The sequence below is a fragment of the Myxocyprinus asiaticus genome, chromosome 6 (genome assembly GCF_019703515.2).
Source record: "Myxocyprinus asiaticus isolate MX2 ecotype Aquarium Trade chromosome 6, UBuf_Myxa_2, whole genome shotgun sequence".
NCBI lineage: Eukaryota > Metazoa > Chordata > Actinopteri > Cypriniformes > Catostomidae > Myxocyprinus > Myxocyprinus asiaticus.
The window spans coordinates 33,219,423-33,246,652 of record NC_059349.1 but is presented as its reverse complement, the minus strand read 5'-3'; the positions used below and the strand labels follow the sequence as shown (position 1 = coordinate 33,246,652).

Sequence of the window (27,230 nt, the reverse complement as noted above, 5' to 3'; positions counted from 1 at the left end):
AGCACGAGATCACAGCAGGTACACGCACCCGTTCCATTTCCGCGCGTTTTTTATTTTTTATAAATACATTTGAACACTTGAAACAAACTCGACAAAAGCTAAACTATGACAGTTCCAACAAGACACTGAAAGCAGGCGGCGGCAATAGCGATATAGGTGCATTCATAATGAGTTTCAAACCTTCAAATTTTAGCTTGGCAGTTGCTGGCTGATCGAAGAGAGATCTGACGTAAGGGATTGCGCTGAAGACACAACGGTGAGTGCTGCATTCAAGCTGTATTTCTTAAGTAGTTCTTCCCAATATAACAGTTGGGAAGTATGTACATTACGGCTTATTTTTGTTCTTTTCGATAGATATTTGATAGTTTTTCATTAATAGAATTGCAAGTGCCCAGTCAGACCAATATGGCTGTTTTATTAATCCTATTATTTTAAGTAACAGATTTATGAATGAACCATGTTTGCCCTTTGTGGACAATATTTTGTGCTGTCACAAACGCAGCCTACATTACGTGCCTGATCTCCATGTTTTTATGTGATGTCCTCATTGGCACGTTTAGACAGATGAGCTGTAATTAGACCTCATGTACAAAATGTTTGTGTTTGCTTTCGCTGTTGGATCAGCAGATGGCTTCAAGATTTCACAGAACGGTCTATTAATTTTACAGTGTGCAAAAGCCTATTGGTTTGTATATTGTTGGGGACACAGTTCACTAGCTTTCTGAAAAAAAAACAAAAAACAAAAAAAAACAAAAACAAAAAAAAAAAAACCCAAAAAAAACAAAAAACAAAAAGAAAGTTTGACTTTTTCATTTTCTTTATATCATTGTGATTTGATGCAAGGTCACAACCCCAGGCATGTGGTAACATGGAAAAGTCCATGATGTCTTCTTTAAGATACGTCAGACTTTTTCACAGTGGTTTGCATGATCTCACACAGTAGATACATTAATAAGAAAGAAAACATCCACAACAGTGGGCAAAAATAGCATTGTTGGGCTTGAAGCTTGTAGTTTCAGCTAAGTACAGACTGATTGAACATCCTTGTGTAAGAGGGTTTACTTTTCCAATTTTTGCAATTTACTATTTTAGGTGGATCAAAAAAAAAAAAAAAAAAAAAAAAAAAAAGAGAAGATATTTACAGCATTAATGTTAGAATAACCATGGGATTTTTTTGTTGTTCTAAACCAAACAATTTGGTTTTGTTATATTTTCCTCCCAGCTGCCACAATAAAGTTAAACATTGTGACAAAATGTTTGGAACTTAAGAATTAAGTGTTTGCTCAACAACAGACAAGCAAGTAATTGCCTTAAAACAGAAATATGAATAATTACACTTTATTTATTTTTTTACACAGCTTTAATGAAAGTTTTTCATTATAAGTAAAATATATTCTTGAAACAAATTTAACAGTGTTCAGCCAACCTACCAAGTTAAACTTAGAAATCTGTGTTGGCAAAGCAAATCTTAGGAGTCATTTATGTATTTTGAAATATGTGGGTCATTGACAAATAAGGTTGTCCAAAGTGATAAAAATGAGAAATCTTTAAAAAATCAAGTTTAAAGCACATGTGACAAGTTTATGTGTATTTGCTTTCATTTGAAATAAATAAATAAAATATTTATAGCATTTTCTATATATATTTAATGACTTTAAAAATGGCATGTGGTGTAACCATCATGTAAAAGGAATTAAAATACTTTCCTTGCACCTTGAATACATGAGCACACACAACTTAAACATTAAACAATAACAAAAAAATGTTTAACATATTTTTCTTTTGCTCATTTTGAAGATTATTCTGCACTATATGCCAACATTTATTGTTTCAAGGATTTCAGCTTTTAATTTTTGCCGGATGGTTACACCACATTACATCTTTTCCTTTATGCCCCAGCAAAAAAAAAGAAAAAAAAAAAAAACCCATCAAAATGATTTTGAACTCTGTTATTAAAAACATATTCATCAAGAGGTATATTTAAGTAATTGTTTTGTCTGAATTGCATTTTTAATTTATTTTAGAATAACTTAATAGATCTGGACAAATAAAAGAGCGTTACGTCAATAACCACCTGCTATGTATTTTGAAGTGCCTCGTTTTAGAAGGTTTGTGCAGATCTGTAACTGCAATGCATGTTATAGAAAAGAAATCACCTAATAAATAAAATAGAATGAACTTTGATAAACATCTGCACAGAATGACATGTTCTAGAACTTTACACTATTTTTATGAAGCCAGTGCTGCAGCTGGTGCCAAGTCTTTGCTACTATTATATGACTCTCTTGTCCATTCATTCCTTTCCTCAGCCAACACTTGGGACAGGGTAGGTATCTCTTAAGCTGTATGAAGGTGAGAAGGAATGGGGCGTAAACTGGATCTCTCTGGTCTGACGGATGACGAGGCGGAGCATGTACTTCAGGTAGTGCAACGGGACATGCAGCTGCGAAAGACAGAGGAGGCACGGCTCAGGTTAATCCCACCAACTCTTGTTTGTCTTAACAGCATCACTTTTAAGAACTCGCTTTTCTCAAAACCACTTTGATTACGTGATGGTGAAAATACTATGTGTTTAAAATACAGTACGTAATACGTAAACAAATGGTTATATGTAAATGCAGTGTATATATGTGTATATATATATATATATATATATATATATATATATATATATATATATATATATATATATGTGTGTGTGTGTAATATGTAAATAGCACATCATTTTCAATTTAAAAAGTTTAGGCTATATTTGTAAATGAGCTTATTTACAATTTTCTCCCTAGTGGTGTGAGCAGAATGGTATTTCAGTCATTGCTAGAGAGCAAAAGGAAGTTCCCATTATTCTTCATCATACTTTAAAACAAAATGACAGGATGGGCCCTCCCTTCCCTCTTTAGTTGTGACTCACTTCCCTGAGCCCACCATGGAGATGCCTTCAGCTTTTGATTCTATTGTTGTCAGAGATATACCGTATAGAGGTTTGATCAATTAGGCAGAATCAATATTGCATCTAGGCCACATATGTGTTCACTACTGTATATGAGACCAATATTTCTGCATTTACTGAAACTGCCCAAGTAAAAGAACTCTTCCTGTCTAGAGATGAACAGATGTTCCTAGGGTTTTTCATTCAGATTTACTGGACCTCCCAACGTATAATTGCAGGAAATGGCCAGCATACTTGCCTAATGGTCTTACGTAACTTGCCTTTTTTTAACTCTATTATTTAGTGCTATCAGAAATAAATAATGTTCCAAAAGACACAATAAATATAGCATCCTCTTCATTTAGTGCTTTTAATTTACTCTTTAATTTAATGTACTTTTTTGTAATCTTGGTTTAACCATCCCTCCTACCCTCTTTCCCACCATTGTTTCATCTCTCTTTCAAAAAGTATGTCACAATGGCACAAATAAGCACATTACTCAGCACTGTGTTTTTGGTTGATATATAAAAAAAACACCCTTTGGTTAATTACTTTGTTTGGCAACAGGATTTGATCTGACTGATAGACAAATGCCCTGCCTGCTGTAATCTTCTTGTTTTTACAGCATACCTTCTCTCTACCCACTCACTTTCTCCCTCACTATTGGAATGCTTGTTTAATTAATCAGGAAATTGGAATAAACATAAAAAATTTTAATAAAAAAAAACCAAACAAATAAAAGTGTTTCTGGTCTCAAGAGGGCTGATTCCAAGTTTTTAGGCAATTTTTCTGAAATGTATGTAGATTGGGCTGCGGTTGATTGGGCTGGAAACTCTCTGTGGTAGAATATTGACTAGAATTTGCATTGGTTTATGCTGAGCTCTAGGCAACAAGGATTTTATTTGACAGAATAATTGCATTTAAAAGGTCACCTAGAATTCAGAAAACATCCCATCTAATCTTGGGACTTTATACCCCGAATACAACATTTCAATGTAATATATCACTTACCTTGCCATAACCAGGCTTGGGGAGTAACGGATTACTTGTAACGGCGTTAGGTAATCAGGATACAAAAATAGGTAACTGTAATCCGTTACAGTTACATAAAACCCCCATTGTAATCAGATTATAGTTACATTTTAAAAAATGGGATTACTGGCAGGATTACAAGTTTTAATTTCTGACAAAAAAATAGTGAATTTTCCTGACAAAGTGAAACAGACAGCTGTTTGTTTAGAGTGAGAGATGGTTTAGATGCGCGTTCTCTTCGGGTTCTCTCTCATGACACATTTGAGTCAGTAGCGCCTGCTACTGTCGCATGCGCAACACTTGTCTCACATCAGCACTCTGCTCTCGAGGCAAACAGCCGCTTCATCGTGGTGGCCACAGAAGATCATGCATTATTTCTTGGAAATTTCAACATTATTCGATCTTTAAAAGAGAAAAGTGAAACAACATTAAAGTTCAGTGGAATTTATGCCCTCCAGCTGTGAAGATGCTCTCATTATCCAAGGACCTGAGAATCTGAAGGTAATAAGAGCCACACAGAAATCACATTAGCTAGGTTAGCTAAAATTAATTCACATTAAAATGTGTTAAAATGAGTTAGCCTTAGTGCTCAAAGAAATGCGTGACCCTTATCATTTGGCGGGAGCAGGAATAGCCGCCAGTACTGACACGATTTGCACATAGAAATCCCCTGGTTTGCATGGTTGAAAATGCAAACTGTACTATATTAGCCAGGACGTCCTGTAAGTTGTTCCTTTCTGTATTGAAGCTGAAAAAATGACCCCTCCCCCAGGTGAATGGTACTTAAATCTTCATCATTTAAGAAAAAAAAAGTTTTGAATACAACAACAATACAAAAATCAACTGAAAAAATACCCCTGGAAAACTTGCTATGACTTTCTCTCCTTTTTCACCTTTCATGATTTTGCATCCCTGAACATTATTAACAAATCCAAATTGTACACATAAATATCAAATTAATTGGAAATGTGTTTTAAGTTCTTTGGAAAGAAAGTTCAATGAAGAATTTGATAAATTGTTGAGAACTGTTCAAATGTCTGGCTGAAGGAGACATTCTGGCAAATGTAAAATGTTCAACACTTATAGTAATTAGGAATAAGTAATTGAAAAGACACACTAAAAGTTTAAATCTATTTTCATCTATTCTTTAAAACTAGATTTTTTCCCCCCTTTAAAATCCTCCTTAAACATAAACATAGAAATCAGCCATAAACTGCTAGCTGGTGATGTTTAACTTTGGATCATGAGCAAGCAGAGGAAAGACACTCACCAGCATCTAATATGACAATAATAACAATGATGATGATGATGATAACATGTGATCTACCAATTGAAAACAGTATGAAGTTAATGAATAGTGCAAATTACAATTGTCTATACACACTAACTGCAATACATGGTAGAATTACACTTTGCAGTGTTTTTGAATCTGAGGTATATCCTGTCAGATTTAGTTTAATGTTAACCATGTAGCAGACAGAGAACTCACCTGATTTCTTTAAAAATACTGAGTTGTTCTACATTAACAGCTCATTATCTGTTTTCTTGGTAGGGTGCAATGTACATGTTTCTTTTCCTTAGATATAATAACAGCTACTCAGCTACTATAACAGTACTCATAATATTACTCAAACATGTTCTGTTTGCATTCAAGGCATAATTAAAAGATTTAGAGATCATATTGATTTTATCTTGACTTTGGCTGTGTCTCGTTTGGAAGGATGCGTCCTCCGGAGGTCGCGTTTGTCGGCCACATACGTCATTGAGGCTGTCTTGTTTCAGAAAAGCGAGTAGGACACTTCGAATGCAGCTTTCAAATGCGACCTTCTTTCATGGGAATTCGGAGGATACATGAGGTGTATCCTTCGTGGGCACTCACAACCCACAATTCTTTGCTTCAACAGAAATGTCCAAATGTCCGTTTCCGTTTGTCCTACGAAGGCCGTCTTGTTTAAATGAGGCTTGTTTAAAGGAGGACACTTGGTATACTTCAGCCTTCAAAGGACGCATCCTACCTAGCATGCAGCCTTCGAAACGAGAGACAGCGCGAGTGTCCTCCTTTAAACAAGCCTCATTTAAAGGAGATGGCCTTTGTAGGACAAACGGAAAAGGAACGGAACATGGTTGCTATGACAGCACACCACTCTTTAACAAGTATGAATGCTTTGAGTGAAAAGGGAACAAATTCCCTTTGGAAGGGAATGAGGTAAATTTTAGGAGAGTTATAATGATGTAAAGAGAAAAGAAAATAGATTTTACAGGTGTACTTTTAGTCTAATACTTTATTTTAATTATATATTAATATAATTATACATATTATATACTCTGCCCCATCCACTGAGGTACTTCAACTTGGGAATTAACATTCCTTGCGTTTGAACATCATATTTAAAGGCAAATTGGCATCATTTATTTTTTTAGACATTTCCGTTGAAGCGAAGAACTGGGTTGTGAGTGCCCACGAAGTATACACCTCATGCATCCTCCGAATTCCTGTGAAAGAAGGTCGCATTCGAAGGCTGCATTCGAAGTGTCCTACTCGCTTTTCTGAAACGAGACAGCCTCGATGACGTATGCGGCCGACAAATGTGACCTCCGGAGGACGCAGCCTTCCAAATGAGACACAGCCTTTATTTACATATGTGCCCTTGTGGTAATCCAAAAGTAATGAAAAGTATTATGATTACATTACTTTCATATTGCTGCAATTTGATTACGTTACCAATTACATTTATTGTTAAGTAATCTGTAATGGATTACATAAAAAAGTAACCCTTCCAACTCTGGCCATAACCCACGACTGTCAGTATGAGTGTAGTTTCCCAGAAATGTATTAATTCACTAAGGGACAAGCCAGTATGCACAGATGTTATCTTAACCATACAACCCTTTCACCCTACTGACAATCAGTAATTTTTTTAGAATACTTTTTTCTTTCCAAGTGAGTAAAAAAGTATTTTTGAATAAAAGCACTATTTTTTAAACACCACGATTCCCTGTATGACTATGCCTTTTTCATGTTGCTGCATCAATGCCTCAAACCACCTAATTTAATGCAGACTGCATTTGTTTTTTTTGTTTGTTTTTTTGTGTCCCTTTCTTCTCCCAAGTGTGTTCTGCCTGCATGCATCTAGCTTTTCAATATCCTCACTGACACCTGGGGAGCATCTCTGAATTTCAAACAGGGCTGAGTGAGATATCAGAGATTGGAGGAGCACAAAAGCAAGATTATAAGAAAAGATTCTGTGAGTCAGGGATAAAAAAATGCGAAAAGAGGGGCATAAAAAAGATTTTGTGGGAATGATTCTTAAAAGTTCCCTCTTGTAAGAAACCATTTGATTTAACATGTAGTAAAATAAAAAATAAAATACAGACTCGCTTTCACCCTCTCTGTTATCTCAATATGAAACAGTTGGTTCTTCGATCAACATTTAACAAAAAATTGAACAGAGATGAAAATAAACAATACGGAATTACACATTGTTCTCTATAACAGCACATTTTAAATATTTCTAGAGAGAAACCCAAGAGTCCTCTATCTATCCATGCACTCATCCATGATTTTCATTTCATTAAATCATAGATTTCAAACAGATGGTAGATTTTAAAATTTTGACACTGCTACTCCTTTAGGATTTAAATTCTCTCATGTATTACATGAAGAGGACATGTAATAGAACATCGTGAGTTTAACCAGGCAGTTTGGCTTGTAGAACCAGACTGATGTCACTGTGAATTCATCTCGCAGTGAACATGATAATTTCCTGGTTTCCATGGAACCAAAACCCATGTCTCGAAGATTGCTTGCACAAAGCGTTATCAGTAGCACCACAGGTTAAGGCAGGGCCAGAGTGGGATTCATATTCAACCTGGGAATTACATGCCAACCAATGTTTGGAGGGTTTCACCGCGTTTCACAGCGTTTCACCACGTTTTATGGTTTATTTAGCTTCTCGTGCAAGAGTGCTGTGTTTTTTTAAGCGCCTTGTCAACTTAAAGATAACTTAAACCTTTGAAAATGTGTCTAGAGACACCTGCGTTCTGTTAAACTGTATTTGTTGCACTGCATCTAGCCTTTTATACCGCAAGAATACGATCAGTCTGAAGTCACTGTCAGTGCCTGGCACACATCCAAAATTAGAATGCACAGTTTTAACATTTATGTGCATTTTTATCTTAAATTTGATGAATATTAGAATTTGAATTTGACAGCCTTAGTAAACACATTGGAATTTATTCAAAAATGTCTGATGGGGGATGGCACTTGTCAGTAATTTGGTGGATTGGGATCGATTTCAGGGTACACAAACATTCGGAAGCAACGTGTCGATTTCTCGTGTGATCATATTGTGTAGAACATGGTCATTCTGGTCCTGTAATATACTGCACTAATACTAAATGATTATGATGATGATGAGATTTTCTCACTAGTGCTGATGTCACCTGCCCTTATGCAATGCCACTGTTGTGTGAAATGCAATGTGTCATCTTATATATAGACTTATATGTCGCTGTATGCGCATAGCATTCCAAATGTTATTATCTATGCAACTATGCATTTGACAGATTGACACACACTGTCAGACAAGATTAGTACAACATGTTTCTTGGCATTGCTCTGAAGTGAGCCATTTCCAATGCGCCAACTGCCATATGTGTTATTGTGTTGCAGTAGCTTTGCTGATCTGTTAATACGTTGTTCCAGGAATAGGGCATGTAATTGCTACATTGCTGGAGTCCTTACACTGTAATAACACAACAGTAGATTTTGGATTGATGGCTCCTGTTTGCACAGACAGTATCTGTAGACCAATGCAGCATCAGTACCACTAAATGCTCATTCAACATCCTCTAGTTTGTTACTTAAGTGAAGTCAAGTCAAGACATTTTTATTTGTATAGCGCTGTTCACAACACACATCATCTTAAAGGAGCTTTACAGAAAATGATGCTGTAACAGAAAATGCTGAAATGTCTTAAAGTCCTCAATGTGTGGTTTAAATGAATATAACAGCATTGAAAATCATGCCTTATTGTCTTTAGGTCCCCAGTGAGCAAGTCAAAGGCAACTGTATTAAGGAACACAAAACTCCATAAGATATAATTAATGCAGAAAAATAACCTTGGGAGAAACCAGGCTCAGCTGGGGGAGGCAGTTCCCCAGCTGAGTTATACAGCATGAATAAAAAGGCAATGTTGCTTATTTATATGTAGTACAAGTCTTGTTTTACGTGAGTAAACTGAGTAGATGTTGATGGCCAATGTTTATTGATTTTTGGTCTTTGAAGTCCATCGAGAATTGACTGCGGAAGTGCGCATAGATGAATTGTTCTTTTTATTTTGTTGAAGAAGGCTTTAGTTGCCTTTAAATTATTTTCTATGTATTCCGTTTTAAGAGTGTAGTCCATCCTATGACCAAGATGATGCTAGCAGAGATCAGCGAAGTGGGCCTCGCAGTCCAGCTGGAAGCTTGTGGCAGTTCTTTTCCAGTGAAGTCCATCCTAAGTCCGAGGTTCAGGCAGTGGCCAGTGAAGTATTCCATGTTTTACGGTTGGAGCTGGCAGCAGTTCATCCTCTGGAGTCAGTTGTATTAGACTGAAGTGATGCAGACAGTGATCATCGAAGCGCCCCTCACTGTCTGGCTGGCACAGGCTTTAGTTAGTAGTCATTGCTCCACAACACATAGCGGTAGGAGTGGAACATCGGGCTGGACCAGAGTTGAATATGGCAGATCTGGTTGAGACAGGGAAACAAATAGAATAATGTTAGCGTAGATGCCATTCACTTTAAAGCAGTCATAAAATATGAAAAGTGTTTCCGGGTTCCGGCAGACCTGGCTAATGCAGCATATCTATGGGTTAAGGGATAAATTAGGTCTAAGCCTGGCTGAAGAGATGAGTCTTTAGTCTAGACTTAAACTGAGAGAGCGTGTCTGAGTTCTGAACAATTCTAGGAAGGCTATTCCACAGTTTAGGAGGTAAATAGGAAAATAATCTACCTCTTGTTGTGGATTTTGATATTCTAGGTACTATCAGCAGGATTGAATTTTGCAATCATAGTGAGTGTGATAGACTATAGCGCAATAGAAGTTTGCTTAAGTACTGAGGACCTAGACCATTCAAAGCTTTGTAAGTAATAAACAGAATTTTAAAATTTATACCAAAAATAACAGGTTAGTGTAGTGTAGTGTAGCCAATGTAGTGATGATAAAATAGGGCTAACATGATCATAGTTATTAGTTCTAGTCAGCACTGTAGCTGCTGCACTTTGAACCAACTTCAGATTATTTGCTGAACCTGCAGAACATCCTCCCAGCAAAGCATTACAATAATCTAGCATTTCGGCATCAGAAAGAGAGAGCATGTGTCACAATATTTGGTCGAAGTGCTACAAACATTGGAAATGTGATTTTCAAAGGACAGATTGCTATCAAACATAACACACAATTTCTTAACTGTAGATGATGATGTAACAGTACATCCATTGAGAGACAATTTATATTCTAGCATCTTATGTTTTGAGGTTTTTGGTCTAATAATTAGTATCTCTGTTTTGTCAGAATCGAACAGAAGGAAATTTTAGCCATTCAGTCTTTGATATCACTAAAACACTCTGCTAACTTGAAAACTTCGGAAGTTTCATCAGGTTTAGACGAAATATAAAGCTGAGTATTGTTACCATAACAATGAAAGCTAATTTCATGGTTCCTGATAATGTCTCCCAGGGGAAGCATATACAAGGAGAAAAGCAGAGGACCTAATACTGAGCCCTGTGGCACTTCATACTTTACTTTTACGTGATCTTAAAACTCCTCGTTTACACAAACAAAGTGGTAGCAGTCGGATAAATAGAACCTAAACCATGCTAATGCCTGTCCACAAATGCCAATGTTACTGTGATGAAATCTTTAAAGTGTATTTTTTTAAATTAAATTTTGATTTAATTGGGATGCAATTACTTTTAAGTATACCACAAGTATAGTGTTAAGTGCATTCAACTTTGTAAATAATTATGAATTTCTTCTAACCTGGAAAAATATAAATTTGGCAAAGATTCATGGCATAATGGTAGGCTAATCTCAGCATAGGCCTCACAAAAAAGCAAATCAAATCAGTTTCTAGCATTGCATGTAAAAAGTATAAATGATTAAATAATAAAAACAGTACATTTTGGTAATATAAATATCAACAACAACATTTTGATTCTTGCCCATTAGGGAATTATAGTTTACAGAAGTAAAGTTTTACTAACTGCCACATACAAATGCATAAAATCCATCCATCCATAAAAAAATCATATAATGATTTAGTTAATAATTTTTTGTATTTTGTACCTTCAAAGGTAAAAAATAGTTTCTTAGGGTACAATTATGTACCTAAAATAAGTTACGAACTCTAACTAGAGGTACAAAAAAGGTCCCCAGTGAAGGCCCTTGTGCCTTGAAAGGTACAGTTTAATACTTTTTTTCTGAGAGTAAATATATAACTTGTCATTTGTGACAGATACTGCCTGGTCAGATGACTTGGTGCAAAATATTGGCATTGGTTGCCCCCCTGTTTATCGCACCTGTGTCCAGTCTGGCTATCTGGCATGGGTCACTTAGTAGTCCTTCCCTTGGATCTGCTACTACTGGCACAGGACACCTCTGCTCCTCTGTGCCAACAGCTTGCTATGTAAACAACAGACCATGTTTCCCAGAACTCTGTGGAAATGTCCTGCTGAGTATCCAATTTATTCTGTAAGTTTGTTTGAGAGACCTCCGATGGAATATCATCACAGCGGGTGATTGTACTGAGATGAAATGGATCTTCTTTTGTGCTTTGCTGTTACCCCAACATGCTTAAGTGCAGTATACTGTATTTTACAGTAAATGTATCTTGCCACTGATACAGTATAGAAGGTAGAAGGCTGTATGTAATCTCTAGCCTTTATCTGCAGCATGTTAAATTTAACTACTGTACAAATGGCTCTTTTCTTCATGGGGACTACCCTGTATATTTATGTTTGCTAAGCACACAGTCTTCAGACCAAAAAAGTAGCATCCAGCCTTGCATATGTATTATGTCATTACACAACCTTCTTGCTTTTCCCTTTTACTGTTTTGTTTTTAATCTCCTTAGATTATCCTCAGTTCCTCTCTCTCGTTATCCACTGAAGCCTCACTATCTCACTATCAGTCCAAGCTGCTGGCTCTAATCATTCCTAATAAATTCCTGTTTGTATTGTTAAATCACACCTCTACCAAACTGAGATTTTAAATACAGTGCGTCCTTTTTCTTTTTTTCCCTATCTCCTCTCCTCCTCTCCTCTCCGATCTCTATTGATTTTATTCGCTTTTCCAGCAGTGTGTATCATGAGGCAATATTTAAATTCAGCATGAATTTGAAGCTGACCCTGTTTACTTTCTTAATGCACGTTCCTATTCTTAATATGGTTCATCAGTGTTATTCCAAAGAAAAAGAATCATATTTAATTCTCTGTAATATTTAATAAAAATGTAATAATTTGCACTTCCTTTGAAATGACTTTCAAAGTCATTTCAAACTGACATCACTGTTGTTGCGCTGGCTGTTGGATAATATTAACCAGTCAAAATAGCTAAGCATCGTTTTAGCTAACTCACATTCAGGTCTGGATCCATTCTGGTATGTAACACCCAATTTTCACAACCAGTCAATTCGCCATGGATAAAATTAAGTTCTGCCTTACATTTTTTCTGGTTGAATATCCTGTTTCACTCCTAAGGAGTCATCATTTACTCACCCTCTTGCTTTTTCAAACCCAAATGACTATTTCTTTTAGCGGAACACAAAAGGAGAAGTTTTTAATAATGTCAGTGTTTACAATGAAAATGAATGATGCCGTCTAAGTATGAAACATTCATTTTCAGTTTTTTAACGGCATAATTTTCCAAAGTAAAGTTTCTAAAGTGTTTTATAAAGACTCAGTTTATGGTGGAGGAAAACGCCATTCCAATGTGGATGAGAGGCGTAAACATAGCAAAATCCTATTTTGACATAGAATCTCATTTTGTGTTCCTTTGAAGAAAGAAAGTCATATGGGTTTGGAACAACATGAGTGTGAGTGAATGATGATAGAATTGTCATTTTGGGGTGAATGTTCCCTTTAAATATTTGACATTACAGAAGTAAAATGTTGCAGACAATTTCACTTTGACTTTAAAGGGTTCATGAAGTGCTATTTTTTTATAATTGTATTATCTTCCCTGAGGTCCAATGATAATGTTATAAAAGTTTTTTTGCACAAAAATAGTCACAATTTAGTAATATATGATAATTTTCCACCCTGTTTTTGGCCCTCTGTCTGAAACGCTCGGTTTTGGCATAAGCGCCTCCTTAAAACTTCAACATAAACGCCCACTGTTATCATTGGCTAACATCATGCAGCCCCTCAAATTCAGCAAACTCGATCTGAAGAATATTATAAAACTAAATTCTAGGGTTTACACATAATGCATATCCAACACATTGCATCTGAATATATTAAACTGTTCATCTCAAGCACAACTGTTAACACTGCGCCATAAACTATCAAACAGTCATGACATTTGAAATAAACTGTTTACTTCCATTTTTGAAGTGTTTTTAACTCCCCCATCCTTCAATAATAGTTCCTTTGCAAAGCTGGAATCGTATTATGACTGTTCACAAACAATCGACACTGACATGAGCTGAAAAAAACAACAAATCATATTCCAAAGCACGGTGAAATGATTCACACACATACTGTAGGTGCACTGAGGCACACATCGCCAGAAACACACTGAAATGGTCAAAGACATCCATCATCAAAGACGCCCTATGTTTACATACACCAACAATTAAAAATAGCACAGATGGGCTAAAGAACGCATCCATGATGTGTTTGTGCTCAAAGCAACACAGGCAGCGGCTGAATGAAAGAGAATTGCTTCTCCCTTTCAGAGTTGTAACTTGACACCGCGTCTTTTAAAAGCGGCAAGATATATACAGTAGCAGTGGTCAAAGAGTCTGTGTAGTTCATGTTCATATACAAAAATAATCCAAAATAGTCCAGATGGGTCCCCTTAGGTGTTATGTTCAGAATAGTTAGCCACGGAAGGCCTGCTCTCTTTCTCTTCTTGAACTGCGCGTCAGTGGGTGGGGCCAAGGGTGCGATGACGCATGTTGTGGGATGTATAAATACATATGAGCAATGTGTCATGATGTCAAGAACAGACAGATTTCAAAACAAGATGTTTCAGCAGGGTGGTAAATATAAATGCTCTTTTTAGACTGGGGAGGAAGTTTTGAGTTTACAGTATATTTTTATAATACAGTTACCTCTTATATGTCTAAATATTAAGAAAAATTTGATTCTCCATTTCATGACCCCTTTAAGATTTAAGATGTATTATTTACTATATTATTTTGGTTTCTCTCTTCTGTTTAATCAATAACCCCTTTGCCGCTGTAGCAAAAGTGTTTGAACCCTACAGTTCTGTATTGTTTATCATAAACTACACTTTTAATTTCATATCGTAAACGCACATCAGTTTAATTGAGGAGCATAAATCGAATGGCCCTTATCCAAACAAAATGTGTATGTGTCAACCCGCTATTAAATTGAGTAAAGTCTCTCGTTTCTCTGCTAAATGCCAGAGCAATTCTGATGCAGCATTGCACTCATCTCTGGAGGCTGCAGTACAGCTTGAAATACAGACAGATTTAAGACGCTGAAGGGCAAATGCAGCACATCTGTCAAAACGCACATGTCAAGTGAACATAATCCACTTATAGGGCACTACAGCATCCTAACATAGAGATTAATTATGAATGGTCTTTAATGCATCCTTCTAATACTCAGACAAATACGTGTCCACTTATGTTTTCATATCTGGATATATTCATCATTTTATATAGTCAAATACTGTACATCACATTTAGTTCCCCTTGTGTTCATCTCTCTCTCTCTCTCTCTCTCTCTCTCTCTCTCTCTCTCTCCAGTGAGATGAAGCAGACACTGGTTGAGGAGGGCAGTCGATGTGATCTGCTGTCACGGCAGCACAGGTTTAATGAGCGCTGCTGCATCCGTTGCTGTTCTCCATTCACCTTCCTGCTCAACCCCAAACGCTTCTGTCTGGACTGTTGCTACAACGTCTGCAAACACTGCTCTACCTACAGTAAGAAGGACAAAGGCTGGCTGTGCTCCGCCTGCCAGAAGAGCAGGTCAGTATTGCTGGAGAAGGGCAGTGCTTACAAGAGCTATGCTATAACTGATGTGATTCAGTGACAGATGAGTGGAGGCCAGTGAGAGAGAACTCAGTCAGGGGGCTTTTTTGGGAAACACCTGGCTGTTAATGACTAAAGATGCTTCTGCTGTTGGCTGTTATTGGGGTGATGTACACACTTATTTTAAATAAATCTAAACTAAATCCATGGGAAGTGAAAATAATTTAATGGGATAGTTCACCCCAAAATGGGATTTTTTTAAAAATAATTTATTCACCCATCATTTCAAAGGCATTTGCCTTTTTTTTTCTTATGTGAATCACAAAAAGCGATATTAGGCAGAATGTTACCCTCAGTTACCATTCACTGTCACTGTATGGTATAAAAATGCAATGAAAGTGAATGATGACTGAGGCTAACATTTTGCCTATTTTTTGGCTTTTGTGTTCCATGGAAGAATAGAAGTTATACAGGTTTGGAACAATATGAGGGTGAGAAAATGATGACATAATTGACACTTTTGGGTGAACTATCCCTTTAAATACATCTAGACTACATCAATGGGAATTGACAAGAGCTCTACTAATTTCTCTTGAAACAAAACAACATGGGATATAGAATCGGTCTTGTCAGGCAAAGGTGTAGGGATGGGTTCAGGATGAATAGATGGTATGTGCCTGTGTGCGTGAAAATGTACACTTATTGCTATTGATATATGTTATTATATACTGTATATAGTATGGCAAAGCATATTAGCAGTCATTTGAACATTAATGTGTGTGTGGGTGTGTTTACGCTCAAGGTCTGATGAAATGCAGTGGGCTAACTGCTTAAAACAGTGCACTTTTGTTTAGGGTTCATTGTATCAGACCCTTTTAAAGTCATCAAAATTATTATGTGCAATACATATACAGCATGACATTGCAGTAAAAATGTTTTTGTAAAGGTCACTTAGTGGTAACTGAGTACAGAATCCTGTATGTCATAATAACACACAACATTATACACAGAACACATAAAAGATTTTTGTTCCCCTAACTGTATATGCACACTGATGGACACATACAGGCCTACAAATACACAGTTATGTTTTGGAACAATTCAGGTTTATGTCATTGGATTTTAATAACGAGCGGAAGCAGTGTTGGATGCTCTGACAGAATGTGGTGACTTGCGGTCTTATTTTGCTATATTATGCTTCTAAGTGATGTGAAGCTGTGGTGCATCATTTTCAGTTTAACCCAAATGTTTAACCTTCACACAAGCTTATTATTATGGTATTATTACATTAAGTCTTTATTTAGTATTTTTTGTGCAAAACATGATTGTATTCATCTATTTATTAACAAAAAGAGGATTTCTTTTTATTCCTATCTTTACATACACCTGCACATTTAAGCAGAGATTATATCCATCAATGGAATTTAATTTTGATGCAACGACACTTCCACTCTAGGTTTATCTTCTCTGTTGTCACATAAAGGGTTATAAAACTGATGCACATTCATGCACATTTTCATTCCAACTATCAGTTCAGTGTGTATTAGAATTAGATTGTTACGGAATTGAAGAAGGCAATTCAAAATGTTACTTTGTTTATGAACAGGAGGTATATACAATAGATACAATATGCAAAATATACCACCTACAGTGGTTTGGTATTGATTTGGCATGGGCTTCTCTGGTCTAATTAGTAAGAAATATGCAAATTAATTAACATGAACAGCACAAAGTTCCTTTTAAAGCAAAATTCTTTGCTACGGGGGAAAATATAATTTGTCTTCAGGGGGTGTCTGTACATTATTAGTCAAGGGATGCAGAATGCTATTTTAGGCATGATTATAATGACCATTCATATTTCTCTGCATTTGCCTACATTGATAGTTCATCTAAAAATAAATAAATAAATACAATAATAATAATACAAAATATATCATCATTTACTTCATGTTGTTCCAAAACCTGTATGACTTTCTTTCTTCCGTGGAGTACATGATGAGATCTAAGGCAAAGTCAATGGGCTTAGAATGACATGAGGGTGAGTAAATGACGACAGACTGTTTATTTTGGGAGAACTATTTAAAAATATATATATATATAATTAAAATATTTACTGTAGGTTGCCAAGAAAATAATGCAAACATGGTGATAAATATGAAATATTAACAATAATCTAATGTCATATACTTTGGAATCATACTGTGCCATTCATTTATGTTGAATTATTCTGACTTATTTAGAATCTTTTAAAGTATTTGGATTAAAACATATTTGTTACTTCTATTACATTTTTCAAAAGTTTTTAACCAGTGTAAAGTAAACAAATTCAGGAAGGGTCTCAAGTAAAGTGACAGTTCACCAAAAAATGCAAATCCTGTCAACATTTACTCAAACTCAAGTTGTTTTAAACCTGTATTACTTTCTTTCTTCCATAAAACACAAAAGGAGATGTAGGCCAGAATGACTGTATGTATGAATACAGAATGTGTGGCAAAAAAAAAAAAAAAAAGATGCAATGAAAGTAAATGGTGAATGAGGATAACATAACTGCCTACCATCTCCTTTGTGTTCCACACATATGGGCTTGGAACATCCTGAGGGTAAACTAACCCTTTAAGCGTAGTAGTGTGCCTTTGTTTATTTGTTTACAGGCTGCTGAAAACCCAGTCACTGGAATGGTTCTACAATAATGTGAGAAGGCGCTTTAAAAGGTTTGGCAGTGCCAAAGTGTTAAAGAACCTCTACAGGAGGCATGCATCAGAGCGTGGAGTGCTAGCAGAGCTTACAGGTATTGTCCATCTGGAGTGCTGTATGACCTTTCTTTAAAATAAAAGATGTTTTCACACTGTAATATTTTGTAATGTATTTTGCTGTATTTTTGCTATATTCTGAGGGTAACAGATAAATGTTCACCTACGCCGGATGGAAATCTCTACTCGGTTTGGGAATAAAATAATAAAAGGTCCACTTTCGGAAGTGCTAGAGTCAGGAAAATAGGATTATTGCATGGAGGCTTTTATTTCACATACAATTCTGTGAGAGAAAGCTCCTTGGATTGAAAGCACAAAAGACATCATGACAGATGTGACAGTCTTTTTTGCGACTCTTTATGTTTGCATGTGCATGCATTTGCCACTAATTGATATAGGGTTAAAAGGCTAGTTCACCCAAAAATGAAAATCCATCACCATTTACTCCTCTTCATGTTGTTCCAAACCCATCTGACTTTCTCTCTTCCGTGAAACACAAAAGGAGATGTTAGGCAGAATGTTAGGAACTGACAGTCTTAGTCACCATTTACTTTCATTGAATGGGAAAAAAGATGCCATGAATGGTGACTGAGACTGTCAGTCCCTAACATTTTGCCTAACATCTTTTGTGTTCCATGGAACAAAGAAAAGTCATAAGGGTTTAGAACAACATGAAGGTGAATGAATGGTGACAAAATGTACATTTTTGGGTGTACTATTCCTTTAAGGAAAGAACAGGCAGGGATTCTCTAGTCTGAGTTTCCATGTCTGTATCCGATTTACCGAGATTTCAGAGAATTATTCATGTTTATGGAGGAAAGGTCACTGGACAGTTTACACATGAACTGATCCTTAAATAGTGAATCAAAATCCAGCACATGCATATAGTTCTAAACAATATAATTGAATGTAGTCATTGCTTAAATTAAAGTGAGTTACAGTAGATATTATAGTGGTCTAACTAAAGAAATCGATTAGAAATTAAAAATGAGATTTATTGAAAAATGTTTGCCACCCACTTATATGTGATTTACATTTTAATAATACTAAAACCCTTTTTTTCAGAACTGTAACTGCTGCAGAATCACAAGATCTTAAAGATTATTTTCCTCCTCCACTTTTCAGCTTAAAGCTCCTTTGCTTGTGTTTGTGGGCACTGCACTAAATGTACTGAGTGTTGTAATCTTTGCCCCGCCTCCATTCCAGCATTGCTGTGGTCAGTGAACATACTGTATAATGTCTTTTCCATAAAGACTTGAAGCGCTTGAAGAGGCAGGCATTTAAAAGCAAGGCCATTGCCACATTAACAATGGATGACCATGGCTGTGGTGTTTGTCATCTCGGCAGACCTTGTAAGAAGAAAAATACCTCACTGATGTGGAAGAGAGTAAAACCATTACAGTGATGATTAAAATTAAGAGGCTACAACACACACTATACCATGTGGTCTGGCCTTTGAAATTTGACACAGAGAAAAGCTAGACAAGATAATCTGTTAGAGTTTATCGTCAGACAAGTGCTAAGAATGGATTGATAAGCTTATCGTGGATAACTTTTTAAGCTGCTTCTCAGCTGCACCAGCCTTCAGCTTTATTATATACTTACAAAAGTTATATTCATAACAGTACTTTTATTTGCTCTCAGCTGAAAAAAAAAAATGGCTTAAACAAATATGAATTTTCATACTGATCTAGGCTGGTTTATGCTGGTTTAGCTGGTGGATCTGCTGCGCACCAGCAAGATCTCAGCAAGATCAGCAAATCTAGCTGGTCGACCAGCATGATCTCTCTGCTAAAGCTGGTTGATCAAGAAAGTCATGTTAAAGGGATAGTTCAGCCGATAATGAAAATTCTGTCATCATTTACTCCCACTCATGTCTTTTCTACATGTACGTCTTTCTTTCTTTTGCAGAACACAAAAGGAGGGATTTTGACTCACTTTAAGTGAGTCAAAATCTCTCCAGTGAGTCAAAATCCCTCCTTTTGTGTTCTGCAAAAGAAAGAAAGACTAAGAATAAACAAACAAAAATGAAAAAGAAAACAGATAAAATGGCAATTATTACAATATCAAATTTAACAATAACACATTCCATTACATTTTTGTTTTACATGGAAATGTATTATTTCGGTTGCAACAGACATAGATCAACCAACTAAGCTTCATGTTTCTTTAGTTTAAAAATTTTGGGTAATATGCCAAAGATACAAAGCTTAGGGCACAGATGGATCATTCTCTTTAGGATTTTGGAGATTGTATCAGTTATTTATTTCCAAAAATCTCGTATTACTTCACACTGCCAAACACAATGAATTAAGTTACCTTTATATTATATATGCGGCTGTCAGATATATTAGAGATGAACTTATTTAATTTTTCTGGTGTAATGTAAGTTCGGCCTGGCCCCACCCCCCTCCTCGTCACACTCCTCCATCGCCCGACTCAGGTCGGGGGAACCCCCTGCATGACGCGCTCCCCTCCCCTTCCTTCCCTTCCTGGAGGGGGGGCATTGCCCTTCTGGCTGTGCCTGCTGTCAGGTCTTCCCCGCCTTTCTGGAGCCCTGGGAGAGACGAGGGGAGGGAAAAGGGAGAGGGAAAGAGCGAGGTGGAGCGACAGAGAGAGAGAGAGAGAGAGAGAGAGAGAGAAAAACTTGCTCGCTGGTTTCCGGACACGCTGTCGCCCGGTCCTCAACTGCTCCTCCACCCTCTGGGAGACAACAGCTCGCTCCTCCCCTGGCAGACGGAAGCAACCCCTCCGTCCCCAGGCAGACGGCCGTGGCTGCTCCTTTGGCGGACGGCAGCGGCAAGGACTTCGCAACAGCGCATCCCTCCTCCCTCCCGGGTTTCGGCACCAATGTAACGGGGTAAGGGATGGGCAAGGAGGAGGCGGGAACTGGCTGAACAGTAAACATAAAAGTTTCATAAAATCTCAACATAAAACAAACATAAAACAAACACAGACACACATGCAGCGCAGCCGCATGCGCTCTCTCTCTCTCTCTCTCTCGAACTGGCACCTCTGGCTCGTCTTTATCCCCCTCCCGGTTGATTAGCCCTCCTCGTCACAGGGGATACAGTATTTTTCTCTGTCAAATGTTATCTTTATATAGATCTCAAATCGTACCAATTCCCTTACAGTACAAAAATGTGAAACCCATATCAAGTTAACCAAGAGCGAAATTTCCATTGTGCCATATAGGCAAGAAATATGATATTGTAAACTGTTCACCAAGAGCCTTGTATGCTTCATATCACACCTCTATAGTATTCTTAACTAAGTTGTTCACAGTATACTTAATGTGGTTTTTTTTTTGGGGGGGGGGGGGGGGGGGATCAATATAAATGTGTCAAGGGGTTTTGACTCACTTTAAGCTTTAAACCTTAAAAAGGACTCAAAAGTGTCGTGAAAGTAGTCCATGCAACTTGTGCATCATATTCCAAGTGTTCTGCAGACATATGATATGTTTTGGTGTGAAACAAGCCAAGATTTAAGTTACTTTACTGTGAAAAACTTGACTTCTGCCATAGCTCTCCTTTGCACATTCATGGTTGAAAATTGACTTAAATTTTGGATTATTTCTCACCAAAACCTATTGTATGTCTATTGTATGTCTGCATAGGCTACTTTTATGAGAGAAAAAAAAGCTACTTTAGTATCTTTTTATCATATAAAATGAGTCACTATACTCACTACTAACTGTATTGAAATCAGCGAACAGGACATCCTTTAAAATTCCTACTTTTATGTGTTCTGCAGAAGAAAGAAAAATATATGGGTTTAGAACTAAATAAATGCAAATAAATGATGATATGAATTTTAATTATTCTTTAAATATTCTTTTAAACTAGTTAAGAAGCCTGGTGGGGACCAGCATCTGAAACACAGTAAATGTTGGTGACACATGACCCATTTTATTGGTATTTTCAGCAGGAATATTCTCAGTAGAGTGTAGGTGTAAATATCTGTGTGTTGGCTTGGATGTAAAGGGCAAGTGGTAGATGGCGACTTTAGAGGTGTTTTGACCTTCACTAGCTCAAGGTAAGCTCTTCAAAGGGCTCTGTATGGAACTGAGGCCATATTAATATGTCAGTGGTTATCCATCAAATGATTTGTCATCCATCAGCTCTCTGAGACTGGGACAATGTCTTTCACCGAGAGAAACCTGTCGTCTTAGCTTATAAATCATGTGTCAGAGTTGGAAGTGCAGTCGTATCTCTCAAATTGAAATGCTCCAACCATCAATAAGCTGTCCAGGTAATAGGAACAGCTTGTCTTTTAAACAACAACAACAACAAAATGTTTCATTGCATATAGTTGTACTTAATTTCCTCGTTTCAGATTGAGCTGAACTCTTTCTTACGGTCTTGCTTAATCTTATCAGTCTTGAGGATATTATTTTCAAGACCGTTGCACTTAGTACTATAGTGTGCTGAAGAACAGTGGAATGCTAATGGAAAAAGACCATTAAGAAACACTAGATATGAAACTTACAGAGCACCCCAGTGCATTGAATTGCATTATGTGCACGTTAATCATTTTGATATAAGATGTGCCCTCAGCAATTGAGGATAACATTAAGCATTTCTTCTTGGCATGCATGAAGCACACACTGTCTGAATGTTAAACACAGAATATGGAAAGATTAGACATTTTTGTCCATTAGTTATAAAGCTTTTTTAATCCAATAAACTGTAATATTTTGTGCACCAACAGAGGGCAGCACATATGAGGAGAGCATCTGCAATGAAGGCAGTGTATGTGAGAGCGACTCTACATTCTACAGGCAAAGTGAAGGTTTGAGGTCATATGAACTATACATATCTATATCTGTTTGATTGTGATAAGACATGCACTGTTACAAAGTTTCACTATAGATTGCTTTTCAGTGATCATTTTAACTACAGTGGCCCCAAAAAGTATTTGGACACTTACATCACACTTAAAATGTTCAAATGTCTTTGCATTAGATAAAATATCAAACCACATGTCATTTATTTTTAAGAGAGACAGCACAAGCACACTTTTCAAGCAAAACTTTCACAAAAAGAAGTTTGTTGGCCATAAAATAAAAAAATAAAAAATAAAATAAATGTATATATATATATATATATATATATATATATATATATATATATATATATATATATATATATATATATATTGATGAGCCAAAACATTATGACCACTCACAGGTGAAGTGAATAATGTTGATCATCTCCTAACAAGGCCACATGTCAAGGTCTGAGTAGATTAGTTGGTAAACGAACAGTCAGTTCTCGTAGTCAGTGTGTTGAATGCAGGAGAAATGGGCAGGAGTAAAGACCTGAATGACTTTGACAAGTGCCAAATTGTTATGGCCACATGACTGGGACAGAGCATCTCTGAAATGGCAAGGCTTGTGGGGTGATCCTGGTCAGCAGTGGTGAGTACCTACCGACAGTGGAGGGACAAACCACAAACCGATGACAGGGTGTTGGGCGCCCAAGGCTCAAAGATGTGTGAGGGCAACGAAGGCTATCCTGTCTGGTCTGAACCAACAGAAGGTCTACTGTGGGACAAGTCACAGAAAATTTTGATGATGTTTACAGGAGGAATGTGTCACAACACACAGTGCATCACACCCTGCTCAGGTCACCCATGATGACCCCTGTCCACCGTCGAAAGTGCCTACAATGGGCACCCGATCCTTGGAACTGGACCTTGGAGCAGTGGAAGAAGGTTGCCTGATCCGTTGAGTCCCATTTTCTTTTACATCACGTGGATGGCCGTGTACGTGTGCACCGTTTACCTGGGGAAGTGATGGCACCAGGATGCACTGTGGGAAGACGACAAGCGGTGGAGGGAGTGTGTTTCTCTGGGCAATATTCTGCAGGGAAACTCTGGGTCTGGCCATTCATGTGGATGTCAATTTGACACGTGCCACCTACCTTAAAATCGTTGCAGACCAGGTACATATGACAATGGTATTCCCTGATGGCAGTGGCCTCTCTCAGCAGGATAATGCGCCCTGCCACACTGTGCACATTGTGAACATTATGAAGAGTTCAAGGTGTTGACTTGGCCTCCACATTCCCCAGATCTTAATCCGATTGAGCATCTGTGGGATGTGCTGGACCAACAAGTCTGATCCAAGGTGGCTCCACCTCACAACTTACAGGACTTGAAGGACCTGCTGCTAATGTTTTGGTGCCAGATACCACAGGACACCTTCAGGGGTCTTGTTGAGTCCATGCCTTGGTGGGTCTGTGTTGTTTTGGTGGCACGTGACGTGAAGGACCAACAGTATATTAGGCAGGTGGTCATAGTGTTTTGGCTCATCGGTGTATATACTGTGTATAATATATATATATATATATATATATATATATATATATATATATATATATATATATATATATGACATTTATATATGGTCATTTACTTCAACAGCAGAATATGGCTGAAAAAAAGCATAATTTATTTGCAGTTGCCACTGATATTTAATCTAATGAAATGAAATTCAGACATTTGAGTGTTGCTTAAGTGTCCAAACGAGGCCATCGTATATGACAAGGTATAATATAAGTAAACATTTTTTTTTGTTTTTTTTGTAAAGGATTTAATAAGTCTGTTACACTGTCTCTCTCCAGAGCACAGCATGGCTGAAACTATCAGTGTGGCACTGCGGGTGGCAGAAGAGGCCATAGATGAGGCCATTGCTAAGGCTGAGAGCCAGGCTGACAGTCAAGTAAGACCTTCCCATTAATATTCAGTGAGGAACAGTATATTGTTTATTTTTTTCTTATGAAATGAATTACAACTGCTTGACATTTTCTTTGAAGGAAAGGCAGAATGAAGCTCATTATCTGCGAGAGAACAGAGGAGAGCTGATTGAGGAACTGGCCACAACTATAGTACAGAAAGTGAGAAACATGAATGATTCTTGGTGTGACAATGGGGAATTTAATTATTTGATATCATATGTTGAGGAATATATGGGAATACTTTATTGACAATGTTTTTTTATAAAATCAATATACTGAAATATTTAAACCTCAGATTGTCCGGCGGAGGAAGGATCTGTCTGAGATGCAGTCTGGGTGTAATCTGGACTTGTCCCCTGGCCAGAACACTGAAATGACCTCTGCTGTTCAAACTCAGAGTACCTTCAATGCTTCACTTTGGGTACTCTTGCCTTGTCTTTCTTTCCAACACTGAATCATCCAGTGATTGTGACCATTAAGAAGAAATGGTCCTTTGCATACACAGACACTGGCTGAATAATACATGTTCTCTCCATTCAGCGATCACAATCAGCTTTTTGTCTTGATGAGAGAGTGGACCAGCATGCCAGCATTGGCTCAAGGCCCTCAGCATCTATTGGTCATTCTCTGGAAATGAAGAAAGGAGGAGAAGTGCCTGTCCAGGCCTTGCCTAGCTGGAGGAGTGTTGACCAACTGGACAATTCTAGTTAGAGCCTTCTTATAAATACATTATATACTTAGTTAATTAAAGGTATAGTTCACCCAAAAATTAAAATTATGTTATCATTTATTCATCTTCATGATGTTCCAAACCCATATGACTTTCTCTCTTCAGTGGAACACAAAAGAAGACAGGACAGGACAGAATGACAGTCTCAGTCACCATTCACTTTCATTGCATTTCCTTTTGTGTTCCATGGAAGATAGAAACTTGTACTGGAAAATTTTTATTTTTGAGTGAATTATCATTTTCACCCATATGCTTAAAACAGATTTTATAAATTACCTGCTAAATATGAGCACTATATAACACTTTTTAAATTGACCATCTCATGGAACTAATTTAGAATGTGATGACTTCTTTACGTGGCTAAAATTTTAAATGTATTAATATCTAAATGTGCTTATACTACAGTGTTGCAGAGCCCTGACGGAAACTGGATTGCTTATCAGAACACCCTGCAGCCTCGGCCAAGTCTTCAAACCAAGCGTAAGAGCCTGGGTTACAGCATCTTAGAAAAGGAGTCTGGTGTTGTGTCTGCTTATGATGAGATGGGCTCTGAAACCGAGGCTGATGGTGATGGGGTCTGGGGTGCTGCTCTGCTAGAACTTCGTCGTAAAATGTCTGCCAACAAGCAGTCGATTTTCCCTGAATCTTATAGCCGTCAATCAACCTTGCCTTTGGATGGCCAAACCCAACAGCTCATTGCAGACATCTTTAACACTGATACTGATAACTCCCCTGTCCAATCTGGCCAGGACGGACCACTGCCCAAGTCCCACAAAGCTCTGCTGCCCTTCCTGAAGAGAAAAGTGGCTCCAGAACACAGACGCCCATCATACATACGCCGCCCAAGCATCATGGATATTAATTTCAACCCAGGGACGGAGAGCAGTGAGGATGGCCTAGTGGACAGTAGGGTCAAGAGGTCACGCCGAAGAAGGAAAAATAAGAGAGAGGAGGCAGAGTGGAAAGGGCAGTCGGTATTGTCTACATCTTTACCAGTGAGGAATATTATTTATGTTATAAAACATGTCTTGGCTATGAATTATGTAATATTCTTGTTAAACAAGCAAGTATTTGGTCAGAGAGACTATTTTTCATGATCTTATTCATACTACAGATCACGGAAAACCTGAAAATATAAAATTGTAATAAAAAAAAAATTTGTTTTCAAGGCCTCAAATAGACTGGAAAATCTTAAAAGTCATAGAAAATAAAACCTGATAAGAGCAATAATAAAATCGCAAATTGATATAGTAGCTCTACTTTTTTTTTAGATAAGCTCTGCATTAAAATATTTCATCCACTCTCATACATAAATCTGATATATTGCAATATATGTAAAACACACACTATATGAAATATATGTTCATATGGTTTTCACTGATATAAAAAGTCACATACTTGTACATACTGTATATGGAACATAAATTATATGGAACAAATATGGAACATACAGTAATGGAACAAAATGCTACAAATATTTAACATATTTTCACAAATACAGATACTAGAATTTGAATATGTACATACAGTATACGCTCAAATATATTAACTATAATTTTATATATACTGAAGTATGTTCATATATGGCCATATATCAGATTTCTGTCAGAAGATACTGCTCTTGAGTAGAGCATGTGAAACTTGCTTACCAGCAATAATGATTTCCAATTTGTGCCCAAATCTTTTTATTTTTTTTTTTTGTCAGTTCGTTTCAATAAATTGTTCTGTAACACTTTATAATAAGGTTCCATTTGTTAAGATTAGTCAACAACATTAGTTAACATGAACTAACAATGAAAAATACTTTTACAGCATTTAATAATCTTGGTTAATGTTAATT

General features: G+C 37.0%; 1 protein-coding gene across 2 annotated transcripts in view; it reads left to right on the top strand.

The window, feature by feature from the left end:
- The window catches only part of myripa (myosin VIIA and Rab interacting protein a), a 47,288-nt gene continuing 20,058 nt past the window's right edge, over window positions 1-27,230 (top strand). For both annotated transcript variants that reach the window (XM_051700654.1, XM_051700655.1), the window contains exons 1-10: window positions 1-256; window positions 2,310-2,472; window positions 14,946-15,167; window positions 17,822-17,958; window positions 22,631-22,711; window positions 24,547-24,644; window positions 24,739-24,819; window positions 24,956-25,081; window positions 25,201-25,366; window positions 25,796-26,385. In XM_051700654.1, coding sequence (XP_051556614.1) covers window positions 2,363-2,472; window positions 14,946-15,167; window positions 17,822-17,958; window positions 22,631-22,711; window positions 24,547-24,644; window positions 24,739-24,819; window positions 24,956-25,081; window positions 25,201-25,366; window positions 25,796-26,385 — 1,611 coding nt within the window. In that variant the 5' untranslated portion in view covers window positions 1-256; window positions 2,310-2,362. The remainder of the gene's footprint in view (window positions 257-2,309; window positions 2,473-14,945; window positions 15,168-17,821; window positions 17,959-22,630; window positions 22,712-24,546; window positions 24,645-24,738; window positions 24,820-24,955; window positions 25,082-25,200; window positions 25,367-25,795; window positions 26,386-27,230) is intronic.